The sequence below is a fragment of the Stegostoma tigrinum genome, chromosome 3, assembly GCF_030684315.1.
Source record: "Stegostoma tigrinum isolate sSteTig4 chromosome 3, sSteTig4.hap1, whole genome shotgun sequence".
In the NCBI taxonomy this organism is placed as follows: Eukaryota; Metazoa; Chordata; class Chondrichthyes; order Orectolobiformes; family Stegostomatidae; genus Stegostoma; species Stegostoma tigrinum.
In genome coordinates this window covers 64578903-64594687 of record NC_081356.1, presented here as the reverse complement: position 1 = coordinate 64594687, position 15785 = coordinate 64578903, and the positions used below count along the sequence as shown (strand labels likewise).

General features: G+C 42.7%; 1 protein-coding gene across 1 annotated transcript in view; it reads left to right on the top strand.

The window, feature by feature from the left end:
• The window catches only part of vps13a (vacuolar protein sorting 13 homolog A), a 379786-nt gene that overhangs the window by 225130 nt on the left and 138871 nt on the right, over positions 1-15785 (top strand). The window contains exons 45-46 of the mRNA XM_048527513.2: positions 12159-12319; positions 14446-14561. Of these exons, the coding sequence (XP_048383470.1) occupies positions 12159-12319; positions 14446-14561 (277 nt within the window). The remainder of the gene's footprint in view (positions 1-12158; positions 12320-14445; positions 14562-15785) is intronic.

Here is a 15785-nt window from a genome sequence, read left to right as displayed (position 1 = left end):
TCTGCAGGTACAACAAGTAATTAGGAAGGCAAATGGAATTTTGCCCTTCATTGCTAAAGGGATTGAGTTTAAAAGCAGAGAGGTTATGTTGCAGCAGTACAAGGTGCTGGTGAGGCCACACCTGGAGTAGTGTGTGCAGTTTTGGTCTCCTTACTTGAGAAAGGATATACTGGCACTGGAGGGGGTGCAGAGGAGGTTCACTAGGTTGATTCCAGAGTTGAGGGGGTTGGCTTATGAGGAGAGACTGAGTAGATTGGGATTATATTCATTTGGAGTTCAGAAGATTGAGGGGGAATCTGATAGGAACATATAAAATTATGAAGGGAATAGATAAGATAGAATTAGAGAGGATGTTTCCATTGGCAGGTGAAGCTAGGACAAGAGGGCATAACCTCAGGATGAGAGAGAGCAGATTTGGGACTAAATTGAGAAGGAACTTCTTCGCCCAGAGGGTTGTTAATCTTTGGAATTCCTTGCCCAGTGAAGTAGTTAACGGTACTTCAGTAAATGTTTTTAAAGCTGAGGTAGATTTTTTTGAACAATAAGGGAATTAAGGGATATAGTGAGAGTGCGTGTAAGTGGATCTGAGTCCACCAAAAGATCAGCCGTGATTTTATTGAACGGCGGAGCAGGCTTGAAGGGCCGGACGGCCTACTCCTGCTCCGAGTTCTTATGTAAACAGACAAGTAATTATCTACCAAATGGCATAGTGGCTCAGTAGTAGCAACATTCTCTCACAGCGCCAGGGATCCAGGTGCAGTTCCACCCTTGGGCGACTGTGAAGTTTGCATGTTCAGCCCATGTCTGCATGAATTTCCTCCCTCGGTCCAAAGATGTGCAGATTAAGTGGATTGGCTATGCCAAATTGCCCATAGTGTCCAGGGATATGCCGGCTGGGTGGGTTAGCCATGGGAAATGCAGACTAGGGTGTTGGTATGGTTGGGATGCTCTTTGGAGGGTCGGTGCAGACTCTCTGGGCTGAACAGCCAGCTTTCCAACTATAGGGATTCTGTGATTCTAAGTGATATAAAAGAATATATGATTGATCTGTGGAACGTGATCTAAACCTAATTTAGGGCACTAACAATAACTCATCAATTAATGTCTCCAAATATTTCATGAAAAATAAGAATAAAAAGAGGAAAACAGGTGGTAAGTGATTGAGACTGAGATATTTAAAGGTCTAATTTGAGAGAGTTAAGTACACAGTCTTGTGAGATTTTCAGTGACATCACAGACACTGACTTGTATACGGAGTGCACTCTCAACAGTTGCCGTCCCAGAAAGGACAGTCTGGAAAAAGTGGACTGGGGATATTTCCACTAGTAGGAGAGACTAGGAACTGAGGACCCATACACCTAAGTGGAGGAATTTCTTCAGTCGAGAATGGTATATCATTGCCACAAGGCAGTGGAGGCCAAGTCACTGAGTGTATCTAAGACAGAGATAGACAATTCTTTATTAGTAAGGAATCAGAGATTACAGGGAGAAGACAGGAAGATAGGGTTGAGAAACATATCAGCCACGATCAGAGTGTGGAACAGATTTGATGGGTCGAATTCCTGTACTAGCTGAGGTTAGCACAAAGGACTCTGCTAAACCTCTCCCTTCACCTGAGGTGTGGTGACCCTCAGGTTAATTCACCATCAGTCATTGCTCTAATAACGAAGCAACCCTGTGGTCTGGGAGATCCTATGGTGACTTTACCTTAATTTAACATCTCATATTAAAAAGGCCGGAACAGTGGCTCAGTGGCTGGCACTGCTGCATCACAGTGCCAGGGACCCGGGCTCAGATCCACCTTCGGTCTCTGTGGAGTTTGCACATTCTCCCCATGTCCATCTGGGTTTCCTCCGGGTGCTCTGGTTTCCTCCCACAGTCAAAAGATGTGCGGGTTAGGTGGATTGGCCATGCTAAATTGCCAGTAGTGTTCAGAGGTCTGTAGATTAGGTGGGTTATAAGGGGATGGGTCTGGGTGGGATGCTGTCAGGGTCGGTGTGGACTTGTTGCGCCAAAGGACCTGTTTCCACACTGCAAAGATTCTGTGAATAGTCTTATTTTGCTCCTGTATATTAGGGTCTTTCATTTAAGGATTTAATCATTTGGTAGAAGCCATCCTTTGGAGTCTGGCTGTTGTGCTATTTAATATTCAGGGCTGTTAAAGCCTTTAAGTAGAATATCTTAGAATCACAAGAACGGAGTTACTGCTTGTGCTCCTGAGATGCTGCTTGGACTGCTGTGTTCATCCAGCTTCACACTTTGTTATCTTGGATTCTCCAGCATCTGCAGTTCCCATTATCTCAGTTACTGCTGTATTGTGTTTTATGTAATTTATGTGAAAGCGACCAAACAAGCAGATGAAGACAATTCAGTTGTGAATTACATCAAATGGCAGATCAATTCCATGATCTGTTACACCACACAGAAAAAGAGTTATACTGGAAGCTGGCTTTGCTTCGCAAATGCTGCCAAACTTGTGCTCGTGCTTTCTGTTTTTACTCCCTCAGCTGTATCTGATTGATGTTCAAGAATACTTTTAAAGTTCAGCTTTTTTTAAAGACACAAAGAAACTACAGCCTTTTTAAAACCTTTTATAATAGTTTTAATTAGTTAAGAAACTGACAAATGTACATCATTTAGTGCACATCCAGGATAGTGTTTGTAAAAGTTGTTTACAGTTTTTTGAAGATGTGTTGTGCACAAGCTAGGCACAAACTAGAAAAAAAAGCTTAATTTCAGTGAGAAAATCCATTTTCAGGCGTATTTTAAAATCAATGCTGGTTACTCTTCTATTACAAAAAATGTTTGTACATTGGAAGACAGCTTAAAGGTGAAATTTGCACATATTTGGAGCACAAATGTCTTGCATCCAGGTTGGGGCCAAGCATGGCTTTCTTCACAGTGTGAAGACACTCCTGACACAAACACACGGAAGGCTGGAGAAATTGAGCAGGTCTGGCAGCATCTGTGGAGAGAAGAAAGAGGTAACATTTCAAGTTTGGGTTCTGAAAAAATGTCTTACCAAACTTAACTTTATTTCTGTCCACAGATACAGCTGGACCTGTTGAGTTTCTCAAGCCTTCTGTGGTTGTTTCAGATTTCTAGCAGCCACAGTATTTGGTTTTTACTCAAGAGCACTCATGTTTTGCAGAGGATTGGGTGAGCTAACAGATTTGATTTTCATCTTCTAGAACCCCATAAATTTGGGGAAAGTTCCATTCGTTGGGAGATGTCAAATATAATTCCTTCCTTTCTTAAAAGGAAGGAGATAGAAAGCAGGAAAGTACAGGAAAGTATTGCTTCCAGTTCCTCAGGCTGGAGAGGGCAGGAACAGAGAGATAATGGACTTGAACGTGTGGCTGGGGGACTGGTGCCGGAAGCAAGGATTTAAATTCTTGGATCACTGGGGCACGTTTTGGGGTAAGAATAAATTGTACAAGAGGGACGGTTTGCATCTTAATAGGTGGGGGACCAGCATTCTGGCAGGCAGGTTTGCCACTGCAACACAGGTGTGTTTAAACTAAGTAGTGGGGGGGGGAAACGGGCCAAACTGGAAATTTAAAAATCAAGTTAAAGGGAAAGTGAGAATAAGGGAAGTTAAGAAGGACAACAGAATCAACAGAGCAGAAGACTCAAGAAGGGATCCTACAGTATGGCCAAGTGAAATGGGGATTGATAGTAAGGGTGAAGGGAGAAACAAATTAAAAATATTATATATGAATGCACGAAGCATAAGAAATAAGGTGGATGAGCTTGAGGCTCAGTTGGAAGTTGGCAAGTATGATGTTGTGGGGATAACTGAGACGTGGCTTCAAGTGGACAGGGCCTAGGAAATGAATATTGAAGGCTATACGTGCTATCGAAAGGACAGACTGGTGGGCAGAGGGGCTGGGGTGGCTGTGTTGTTGAGGAATGATATTCAGTCCCTTGTGAGGGGGGACATTAGAGTCAGGAGATGTAGGGTCAGTATGGATAGAGCTGAGAAATTCTAAGGGTAGAAAGACCCTAATGGGAGTTATCTACAGGCCCTCAAACAATAGTCAGGAGGTAGGGTGCAGGTTGAATCAAGAGTTGAAATTGGCCTATCATAAAGGTATCACTACAGTTGTTATGGGAGATTTCAACATGCGGGTAGACTGGGAGAATCAGGATGGTACTAGACCCCAAGAAAGGGAGTTTGTAGAGTGCCTCCGAGATGGATTCTTAGAACAGCTTGTACTGGAGCCTACCAGGGAGGAGGCAATTCTGGATCTGGTGTTGTGCAATGAACCGGATTTGATCAGGGACCTCAAAGTAAAGGAGTCATTAGGAGGTAGTGGCCATAATATGATGAGTTTTAATCTGCAGTCTGAGAGGGAGAAGGGAGAATCGGAAGTGTCAGTATTGCAGTTGAATAAAGGGAACTATGGAGCTATGAGGGAGGAGCTGGCCAAAGTTCAATGGTACAATACCCCAGCAGGGATGGCAGTGGAACAACAATGGCAGGTATTTCTGGATATAATGCAGAAGGTGCAGGATCAGTTCATTCCAAAGAGGAAGAAAGATCCTAAGGGGAGGCAGGGGCGGCCCTTGGCTGACAAGGGAAGTTAAGGACTGTATAAAGATAAAAGAGAAGTATAACATAGCAAAGATGAGTGGGAAGCCGGAGGACTGGGAAGCTTTTAAAGAGGAACAACGGATAACTAAAAAGGCAATACACAGAAAAAATGAGCTATGAAGGCAAACTGGCCAATAATATAAAGGAGGATAGTAAAAGCTTTTTTAGGTACGTGAAAAGAAAAAAAAAATGTTTAAGACTAAAATTGGGCCCTTGAAGTCAGAAACGGGTGAATTTATTATGGGGATCAAGGAAATGGCAGAAGAGTTGAATAGGTACTTTGGATCTGTCTTCCCTAGGGAAGACACGAGCAATCTCCCAGATGCAATAGTGGCTGAAGGACCTAGGGTAATAGATGAACTGAAAGGTATTCATATTAGGCAGGAAATGGTGTTGGATAGACTGTTAGGACTGAAGGCCGGTAAGTCCCCAGGACCTGATGGTCTGCATCCCAGGGTACTTAAGGAGGTGGCTCTAGAAATTGTGGACGTGTTGGTAATTATTTTCAAAGGTTCTATAGATTCAGGATCAGTTCCTGCGGATTGGAGGGTGGCAAATGTTGTCCCACTTTTCAAGAAAAGAGGAAGAGAGAAAACAGGAAATTACAGACCGGTTAGCCTGATGTCAGTGGTGGGAAAGATGTTGGAGTCAATTATTAAAGATGAAATTACGACTCATTTGGATAGCAGTAAAAGAATAGGTCAGAGTCAGCATGGATTTATAAAGGGGAAATCGTGCTTGACTAATCTTCTGGAATTTTTTTGAGGATGTATCTATGAAGATGGATAAGGGAGAACCAGTGGATGTAGTGTACCTGGACTTTCAGAAGGCCTTTGATAAAATACCGCATAGGAGATTGGTGAACAAAATTAGGGCACGTGGTATTGGGGGCAAAATACTGAGTTGGATTGAAAATTGGCTGGCTGACAGGAAGCAAAGATCAGTGATAAACGGGTCCCTTTCGGAATGGCAGGCAGTGACCAGTGGGGTACCACAAAGTTCGGTGCTGGGACCGCAGCTGTTTACGATATATATTAATGATATAGACAAAGGCATTAAAAGTAATATTAGCAAATTTGCTAATGACACAAAGTTGGGTGGCAGTGTAAAATGCGAGGAGGATGTTAGAGAATACGGGGTGACTTGGATAGGCTAGGTGAGTGAACAGATGCATGGTAATATGCGGTTATACACTTTGGTGGCAAGAACAGGAAGGCAGATTACTATCTCAATGGAGTCCAGTTAGGTAAAAGGGAAGCACAATGAGATCTAGGTGTTCTTGTACATCAGTCAATGAAAGCAAGCATGCAGGTACAGCAGGCGGTGAAGAAAGCTAATAGCATGCTGGCCTTCATAACAAGAGGAATTGAGCACAGGAGCAAAGAGGTCCTTCTGCAGCTGTACAGGGCTCTGGTGAGACCGCACCTGGAGTATTATGTGCAGTTTTGGTCTCCAAACTTGAGGAAGGACATTCTTGCTATTGAGGGACTGCAGCATAGGTTCACGAGGTCAATTCCCAGAATGGCAGCACTACGTATGTTGAAAGATTGGAGCGACTGGGCTTGTATACACGAGTTTAGGAGGAGGAGAGGGGATCTGATTGAGGCGTATAAGATTATTAAGGGATTGGAGACTCTGGAGGCAGAAAGCATGTTTCTGCTGATGGGTGAGTCCAGAACCAGGGGACACAGTTTAAAAATAAGGGGTAGGCCATTTAGAACAGAGTTGAGGAAAAACTTCTTCACCCAGAGAGTGGTGGATATATGGAATGCTCTGCCCCAGAAGGCAGTGGAGGCCAACTCTCTGGATACTTTCAAGAAAGAGATGGATAGAGCTCTTAAAGATAGTGGAATCAAGGGTTATGGGGATAAGGCAGGAACAGGATACTGATTGTGGATGATCAGCCATGATCATAATGAATGGTGGTGCTGGCTCAAAGGGCCGAATGGCCTACTCCAGCACCTGTTGTCTATTGTGTACACCAGTTAGCTTAACATCTAATAGAGAAAATGTCACATGTGGCTATTAAAGATGTTATAACAGGGCACTTAGAAGAATTCAGATAGTCAAGCAATGTCATCATGGTTTTGTGACGGGGAAAATTATATTTGACCAATCTATTAGAGGTCTAGTAGGTGAGACTGGATATGAATAAAGGAGAACCAGTAGTTTACTGAACTTAGATTTTGAGAAGCATTTGATAAAGTGCCTCATCAAGTTTATTGCAAAAATTAAATGTCATGTTATAGGATGTAACATTTTTGTATGGAAAGAAGATTGGCTGGCTAACAGGAAACAGAACGTGGGCATGAGTGGGTCTTTTTCAGGTTAGCAAAATGTAACACGTGTGTCGCAGGGATCAGCTTTGGGAATTCAGCTGTTTACAGTTTTCATAAATGAATTTGAATGGATGAAAGGTATACTTGCCAATTTGATGACGACACAAAAGACAGGTAGGAAAGTAAGTTGTGAAGGGGGCATATAAAGGCTACAACAGGCAATGTACTGGTTATGTAAATGGATAAAGATCTGAGAAATGGAGTATAATACAGAAAATGTGAATTTTTCCAATTTTGGCAGGAAGAATGAAAAACTATTGTCTAAATGCTGAGAGTTTGCAGAACTGTGGGGTGCAGAAGGATCTGTTTCCTGCTGTATGAATTGCAAAAGGCTAACATGCAAGTACAACAAGTAATTAGGAAAGCAGGTAGAAAGTTTCAATTTATTAAGATGAAAATCAAATGTAGAACGTGGTTATGCTTTTGTTATAGCGGCACCATTGAGATCACGTTTGGCACACTTTGCACAGAATTTGTCACATTTTTTAAATTCACTCATGGGATGTTGGCATTGGCTGGACAGCATTAATTGTCCATCCCTAGTTGCCCTTGAGAAGGAGATACTGAGCTACCGCCTTGAACTTCTGCAGTACATCTGCTGTATGTTGACACACAGTGCCCTGAGGGAGAGAATTCCAGGATTTTGACCCTGTGACAGTGAAGTAACAGCGAGTTATTTCCAAGCCAGCATGGTAAGTGGTTCGGAGCGGAGCTTGCAGGTGCTGGTGTCCCCATATATCCTCTGCTGTTGGTTTCTTAGGTGGAAGGAGCTGTTGAAGGACCTTTGGTGAATTTCTGCAGTGTATCTTGTAGATAGCACACTTGAGTGCTGCTACTGAGTGTCAGTGGTAAAGGCCAGGTTAGATTTGTCCTGTTTTTTGTGTACAGGGCGTACTTGGGCAGTTTTCCACAGTGTTGTGTAGATACCAGTGTGGTACCTATACTAGAACAGCTTGCAAAGGGGAGTGGCAAATTCTGGAGCACTAATCTTTGGTACTATTGTCCAGATGTTGTCAGGGCCTGTAGCATTTGCAGTACCCAGTGTCTCCAACCGTTTCTTGATATTGTGTAGAATGAATCGAATTGGCTGAAGACTGGTATCAGTAATGCTGGGGACCACTGGATGAGGCTGACGTGGATCATCCTCTCAGCACTTCTGGCTGAACGTACAATGTGAAACATTAAGCTTCCCAGAGTCAGAGCTATACAGCATGGAAACCAACCCTTTGGCCCAATTCATCCATGCTGACCAGACATTGTAAATAAATCAAGCTCCATTTGCCTGCATTTGGTCCATATCCCTCAAAACCCTTCCGATTCGATTACCCATCCAGATGCCTTTTAAATGTACCAGCCTCCTCCACTTCCTCTGACAGATCATTCCATACACTCATCACCCTCTGCATGGAAAAGTTGCCCCTTGAGTCCATTTTATTTCTTTATCCTGTCACCTTAAACCTCTGCCCTCTAGTTTTGGGCTGCCCCACCCCAGGGAATTGACCTTGTCTATTTACCCAATCCATGCCGGTCATGATTTTATAAACCTCTGTAAGGTCACCCCTCTGCCTCCCTCTGCAGAGAAAGTAGCCTCAACCTATTCAGCTTCTCCCTATAGCTGAAACCCTCCAATCCTGGCAACATCCTTGTAAATCTTTTCTGAACCCTTTCAAGTTTAATGACATCTTTGCTATAGCAGGGAGAACAGAATTGCACGCAGTATTTTAATAGTGGCCTAACCAATCTCCTGTACTACTGCAATATGACCTCCCAACTCCTGTACTCACTGTACTGACCAATAATTGCAACTATTCCAAACATTGCCTTCACTATCCCATCTACCTGCAACTCCACTTTCAAGAAATTATGAAACTGTACTCTAAGGTCTCTTTGTTCAGCAACACTCCCCATGACCTTAATATTAAGTGCATTAGTCCTGGCTCGATTTGCCTTTCCAAAATGTTGCACCTCTCGTTTATCTAAATTAAACTCCATCTGCCAGTCCTTGGCCCATTGGCCCATCTGATCAAGATCCTTTTGTACTCTGAGGTAACATTTTTGCCATCCATAACACCTCCAATTTGTAACTTTACTAACCATACCTTCTGTATTTCACATTCAAATCATTTACACGCATGACAAAAAGCAGTGCACCCAGCATTGATCCTTGAGGCACCTCGCTGGTCACAGGCCTCCAGTTTGTAAAGCAACCCTCCATCACCACCTCCTATCTTCAATCCAGTTCTGTATTCCACTGGCGAGTTATCCCTCTAACCCATGCAATAGAACCTTTCTAACCTGCTTCCCATGAGGAATCTTGTCAAACACCTTACTGATATAGATCACATCTACCTCTCTGTCCTCATAGTTACTTCTTCAAAAAACTCAATCAATTTAGTGAGATGCAATTTTCCATGCCCTTTCCCTAAACAGTCCTTGCCTTTCCAAGTACCTGTAAATCCTCTGTTTCAGGATTCCCTCCCAACAACTTACCCACCACTGGTCTCATGTTCCCAGTCTATAATTACCAGGCTTTTCCTTACCATGTTTCTGAAATAATGGCATCATGTCCGTCAAGCTCCAGTCTTCTGGCACCTCACCTCAGAATCCATGCAGTCTGGAAACAGGCTATTTGGCCCAACAAGTCCATACCCAGCTCTTTGAAGAGCGCCCCACCCAGACTAACACAATCCCCCTCTCCATTCTATCCCTGTAACCCTGCATTTCCCATGGCCAATCCACCTGACCTACACATCCCTTGACACTATGGGCAATTTAGCATGACCAATCACCTAGCCTGCACATCTTTGGATTATGGGAGCAAACTGGAGCACTTGGAGGAAATCCCTGCAGACATGGGAGAGTGTGCAAACTGCACGCTTGCAGTTGCCCACAGCTGGAATTGAACCCAGGTCCCCAGCACTGTGAGGCTGCAGAGCTAACCACTGTGCCACCTGTGGCTACCGATGACACAAATATGTTAGCAAGGGACCAAGCCGTCACTTCCCTAACTTGCCATTGAATTTTGAGGTACACCTGATCAGGTCCCAGAGATTTATTTACCTTTGTGTTTTAAGACATCTGGCGCCTCCTCTTTTACACTGATGTGCGGGGCTTTTCCATTGTTGAGGATTGGGATATTTGTGGAGCCTACTCCAACCATGAGATGTTTAAGTTTCCCCCACCATTCATGACTGGATGTGCAGGGACTGCAGAGCTTAGATCTGATCCGTTGGTTGTTGGATCGCTTAGCTTTGTTTTTTACCTACTGCTTATGCTGTTTGGCATGCAGGTCATCCTGTTTGGCTTCACCAGGTTGAAACCTCATTTTTAGGTATGCCTGGAGCTGTTCACGATATGCCCTCCTGCACTCTCCATTGAACTAGGCTTGACCCCCTAACTTGATGGTAATGGTTGAATGGGGTAATGCTGGGCCATGAGGATACAGATTGTGCCGCAGTACAGCTCTGTTGTTGATGGCCCACACCGCCTCATGGATGCCCAGCTTTGAGTTGCTGCAACTGTTTGAAGTCTGTCCCATTTAACATGGAGGTCATGCCATTTGACACACATGAGGTTATTCTTGCTGTGAAGGCAGGACTTTAGCTCAACACGGACTGTGTATTGGTCTCTCTTACTAATACTGTCATGGATAGATGAATCTGCAGCTGGCAGGTTGTTAAGGAAAAGATCAAGTATGTTTTTCCCTCTTGATGGTTCCTTCACCATCTGCTGCGGACCCAGTCTAGCAGCCATGTCCTCTAGCACCTGACCAGCTCTACCTGTGATACTGCTGCCAACCCACTATTAGTGGTGGAAGTTGAAATCGCCCTCCCAGAGTGCATTTTGTGCCCTTATTACCTTCAGTGCTTTCTCTAAGTGTTGACAACCATGGAGGAGTACTGATTCAACAGCTGAGCAGGGTCGGTATGTGGTAATCAGCCGGAGGTTTCCTTGTCCGTGTTTAAGCTGTAGCCAGGAGATTTCATGGGGTCCAGAGTCAATGTAGAGGATCCCAGGGCAGTTTCCTCTCGACTGTATACCAGAGTGCCACCACCTCTGCTGGGTCTGTCCTGCCAGTTGGACATGGCATATCCAGAGATAGTGATGGTGGTGTCTGGGACATTGTCTAAAAGGTATGAGTATGAGTATGACTGTCAGACTGTTGCTTGACTAATCTGAGACAGCTCTCCCAATTTTGGCACTAGCCTTCAGATGTTAGTAAGGAGGACCTTAAAGGGTTGACAAGGCTGTTTCTGCCGTTGTCTTTTTCAGTGCTGAGGTTAATGCCAGGCGATCCATCCAGTTTTGTTTCTTGAAGGCTGAGTAGCAATTGGTACAACTGGCTTACTTTTTCGGAGGGTAGTTGAGAGTCAGCCACATTGCTGTGGGTCCGGATGGCAGATTTCCTTCCCTGAAGGGCATTAGTGAACCAGATAGGGTTTTCCGACAAAAGGCAATGATTTCACAGTCATCAGTAGATTCTTAATTCCTGATTTCTTTTTAAATTGAATTCAAATTCCACCATCTGCCATGGCAAGAATTGGACCAGGGTGTCCAGAACCTTTTGAGTTTCTGGATTAATAATCTAGTGATAACACTAGGCCATTGCCTACATTAGGAAAGTTTAAGGCATATCTTGATAGACATTTGAATAGAAGGATGGAAACCATGTATGAGCATTAAGTAGCAAGCCTAAAAAAGGATTAGGAATCAGCGCAGGCTTAGTGGGCTGATGAGGTGTTTTGTATTGCATTGCAATCTCCATGTCGTCAGTTGATGGCTACCTGAGGCTAAGTTTTATTTAAGGCAGGGTTGCATTCTTATTAACTAATTTATGCTGTAAATAAAGTATAACAGTGATGTCTGTCCTCTGCATTGTTTAGTGTGTGTTTCCATACCGATTATGTGGACCCCTCGATCGACTGGAATGTTGGATAAGTCGACTTGTTCCTGGTCCCATAGGTGGTAGTCAATTATACGCTTGCTGTACTTTATTTAAAATAAGTTGCTTAAAAGATGACAAAAGTATATTTGGAAGCTCGTGAATAACGTATACTTATGTGCATATATTTGCCGTTTTATGTAGAAATTAACTGCTGAGAAGCATCTGTAGTCAATTCTACTTTGTAATCTGGAGTGAATAAGAAATTGAATGTATTCAAGAGCAAATGAGAAATATGTATCATCAAAAATCCTTTCCTGTTAACTTGTATTATGTATAGCTCCTGAAGGCCACACTCGTGCAGATAAAATTCCATTAACTAAGTTAGGTCGTCGACTGTACACTGTTACGCATGAAGAATCGACTGTTGAACGATCCATTGTCTGTCAGATTGATGCTGTACAAGGAAGAAAAAAAATAACAATCCGTTCTCCTGTTCAGGTAAGCTTTGTATTTCGTGTAGATTTGCGCTGCTATTTAAATATGTGAAAGCTTTTAATGCATGGTACACCTTTTTAGTTGTGTTACTTCATACATCTGTGTGTTTTGCCGAAAAGTATGAATGTAAATTGGAGCAAAAAAGCCCAATTGGGTTGCATGTAGTGACGGGCTGAAATAGCCCCTGTATAAGATTCCCTGACATGGGCAACCTTAACAACCTGTTCTGAGCTTTTCAAATTTGAAAGAAAACATCTGGCAAGGACTGTAATATTCAACCAGTTTGAATCCACACTAACAGGGCATGATCAGATCACCTGAGAAAACCTGGTGGCTTCAATTTATACAATAGAGGTTGTCCATAGTCTGCTTTACTGAAGAAAATTTTAATCAGTCAGGGCAATGATTATTTTTTACATATTATTATGTTTCATAAAACGAGACAAAAATTTAGTGTTTTCCATGGGAGAAATGTTAACAGCAATTGATTAAGCCCTGACCAATATTTAGTTCTTCAGTGATCCACAAAAGCACATCAAATGGCATCACCAGACTGTTCTCTCTGGGATTTATAGTATAGAGGTATATAGCATGGAAACAGACCTTCAGTCCAACTCACCCAACCAACCAGATATCCTAAATAAACTCGAACCATTTGCCAGTATTTGGTCCATACCACTTCAAACCCTTCCTATTCATTTACCCATACAAATACCTTTTAAATGTTGTAATTGTACCAGCCTCCTCCACTTCTTTTGGCAATTCATTCCATACTCGCATCACCCTCTGCACAAAAAAAATTCCCCTTGAGTCCCTTTTAAATCTTTCCTCTCTCAACTTAAATCTATGCCCTCTAGTTTTGTACTCCCCCAATCTGGGGAAAAGCCCTTGTCTATTTACCCTGTCCGTGCCCCTCATGATTTTATAAACTTCTATAAGGTCGCCCCTCAACCTCGAATACGCCAGGGAAAATAGCCCCAGCCTATTTAGCCTCTCCCTATAGTTGAAGCCCTCCAACCCTGGCAACATCCTTATAAATCTTTTCTCATCCATTTTAAGTTTCACAACATCCTTCCTACGGCAGAGAGACCAGAACTGCATACACTATTCCAATAGTGCCTAACCAATGTCCTATACAGCTGCAACATGACCTCCCAGCTCATATACTCAATGCACTGACGAAGCATGCCAATGCCGCCTTCACTATCCTATCTACCTGCAACTCCACTTTCAGTGAACTATGAAAGTGCACTCCAAGGTCTCTTCATTCAGCAACACCCTCCCAGGATCTTACCGTTTCAGTATATAAATCTTGCCCTGATTTGCGTTTCCAAAATGCAGCACCTCACATTTATCTAAATTAAACTCCTTCCACTTCTCGGCCCAGTGGCCCATCTGATCCAAAATCATGTTGTATTCTGAGGTAACCTTCTTCACTGTCCACTACACCTCCAATTTTGCTGTCACCTGCAAACTTATTAACCATACCTTCTATGTTCACATCCAAATCACTTTTTATATATGACAAAAAGCAGTAGACCCAGCACTGCTCCTTATGACACACCACTGGTTGTGTGCATATTGCCCCATTTCCTACATTACCATAGTGATTCCACCTCAAAAATACCTCATTGACTGTTCCTTGCTTTGAGACAGCTGGTTATAGTGAAAGGTGATATTTAAAACCAGTTTTTTAATCTTTGGCTTGTTTATTGGGTCTGCCTCCCTGGTCTCGCTTTGCCTGCCTGTCTGGTCTAGTTTGTCTTGTCTGTTCTCTCTGACCTGTTCCCTTACAGGCCGGGGTGAAATTGGTACCAACGCCCTTGGTTGTTTGCCAGTCTCCAACATGTCTGATGTTTCTTATTATTATGTTTATTATCTTAGAAACTTTATGCTACATCAGAAAAATTGAAGCTAGTAAGATTGAACTAATTTCATTTGAAGACGACTTTGGGAAAGCTGATACTTCAAATAGTGTTGTATGAACACATCGTGAAGCAGTATTGCACTGATGTATATACTACTGATATGAGGTGCCAATTAATGATGCAAATATGCAGTATGGATATAGTTGGAATCTATTGAATTTATCATGTTTTAATTGAATTCAGCCTTCATTTACATTACAGATAAAGAACCATTTTTCAGTCCCTTTCAATGTATTGGAAGATTTGAAGTCTTATCTGAAAATACTTGGTACAATACAGCCAAATGAAGAGTTCAATGTTCCTCTCCTCTCATATAGGTAAAATCTCTGTCCAAGTATATTATTTTGTAAGGAACAATTTGTATGAAGTTAAAAAGTATTCTTGTGTTACAGTATTCGTGCAAGAACCTGAGGGAGAATTAATTTCTTATCACTTATTTTATAACTGAATCAAACATGTTTTACTTGTTTTTGTTTAGACGGGGTGGTTTAACTAAAATGGCTTCACTCACAACTGTATAAGTGTGTGGGAGATCTGCTGTTGTGATTTGCCACGCTTTTCTCACTGGCTAGTCCACCTATCCACTGCAGATGTCTGCAACAAAAACAGAAATTGCTGGAGATACTTAGCAGATCTGGCAGCCTTTGTGGAAAGAAAGGAGAGCTAATATATTGGGTCCAGTGACACTTCATCAAGTTAACGTTTCGAGTTCAGTATGACTCCTCAGACCTGGGAGAAGAGAATATAAAAGCCATACTAGAATTGAAACTCTGTATTTCTGTCCACAGATGTTGCCAGACCTGCAGATGTTCTCCAGTATTTATACGTTTGACTTTTCTTAAGCACATTCTACATTAACATATCCTTGTACACCACTCGCTAAAAATAAGCATGTACATGCAGCACTCTGAACAAGAATTAGTGTGTTGGTTGTCATAGTGAGAGAATGTGAGTACAGGAGCTAGGATGTCTTGCTACAATTGTGTAGAGTCTTGATGAGACTGTACCTGTCCTATTATGCATACCTTTGGCTTCCTTATCTGAGGAAAGATGTTCTGGTTATGTAGGAGGTACAACAAAGGCTTAGCAGACTGATTTATCGGGGTGCTAGGACTGAAACAAAAAGAGAATGTGCAGTGGTTAAGACTATACTCACTGAGCTTAGAAGAATGAGGGAGGATCTCTCAGAAATCTATAACATTCTAATGACTAGACATGATAAACATGAAGTATGTTCCTGATGACTGATTGGGGAGCCCAGAACTAGGTGTCACAGTCTAAGGGTACAGGATAGGCCATTTAGAACTGAGATGAAGAAAAATGTCTTCACTAACAGAATGGTAAGCCTATGGAATTCTGCGCCACAGAATGCAATGAGGTCAAAAAATTGGATGCTTTCAAGGAGATAAATATAATTAATCATAGATCACAGAATCCCAAAAGTGTGAATGCAGGCCATTTGGCCCATCAAGTCCGTACCAATCCTCTGAAGAGCATCCCACCCAGACCCAGCCACCTACCCTGTCCCTGTAACTCTGCAT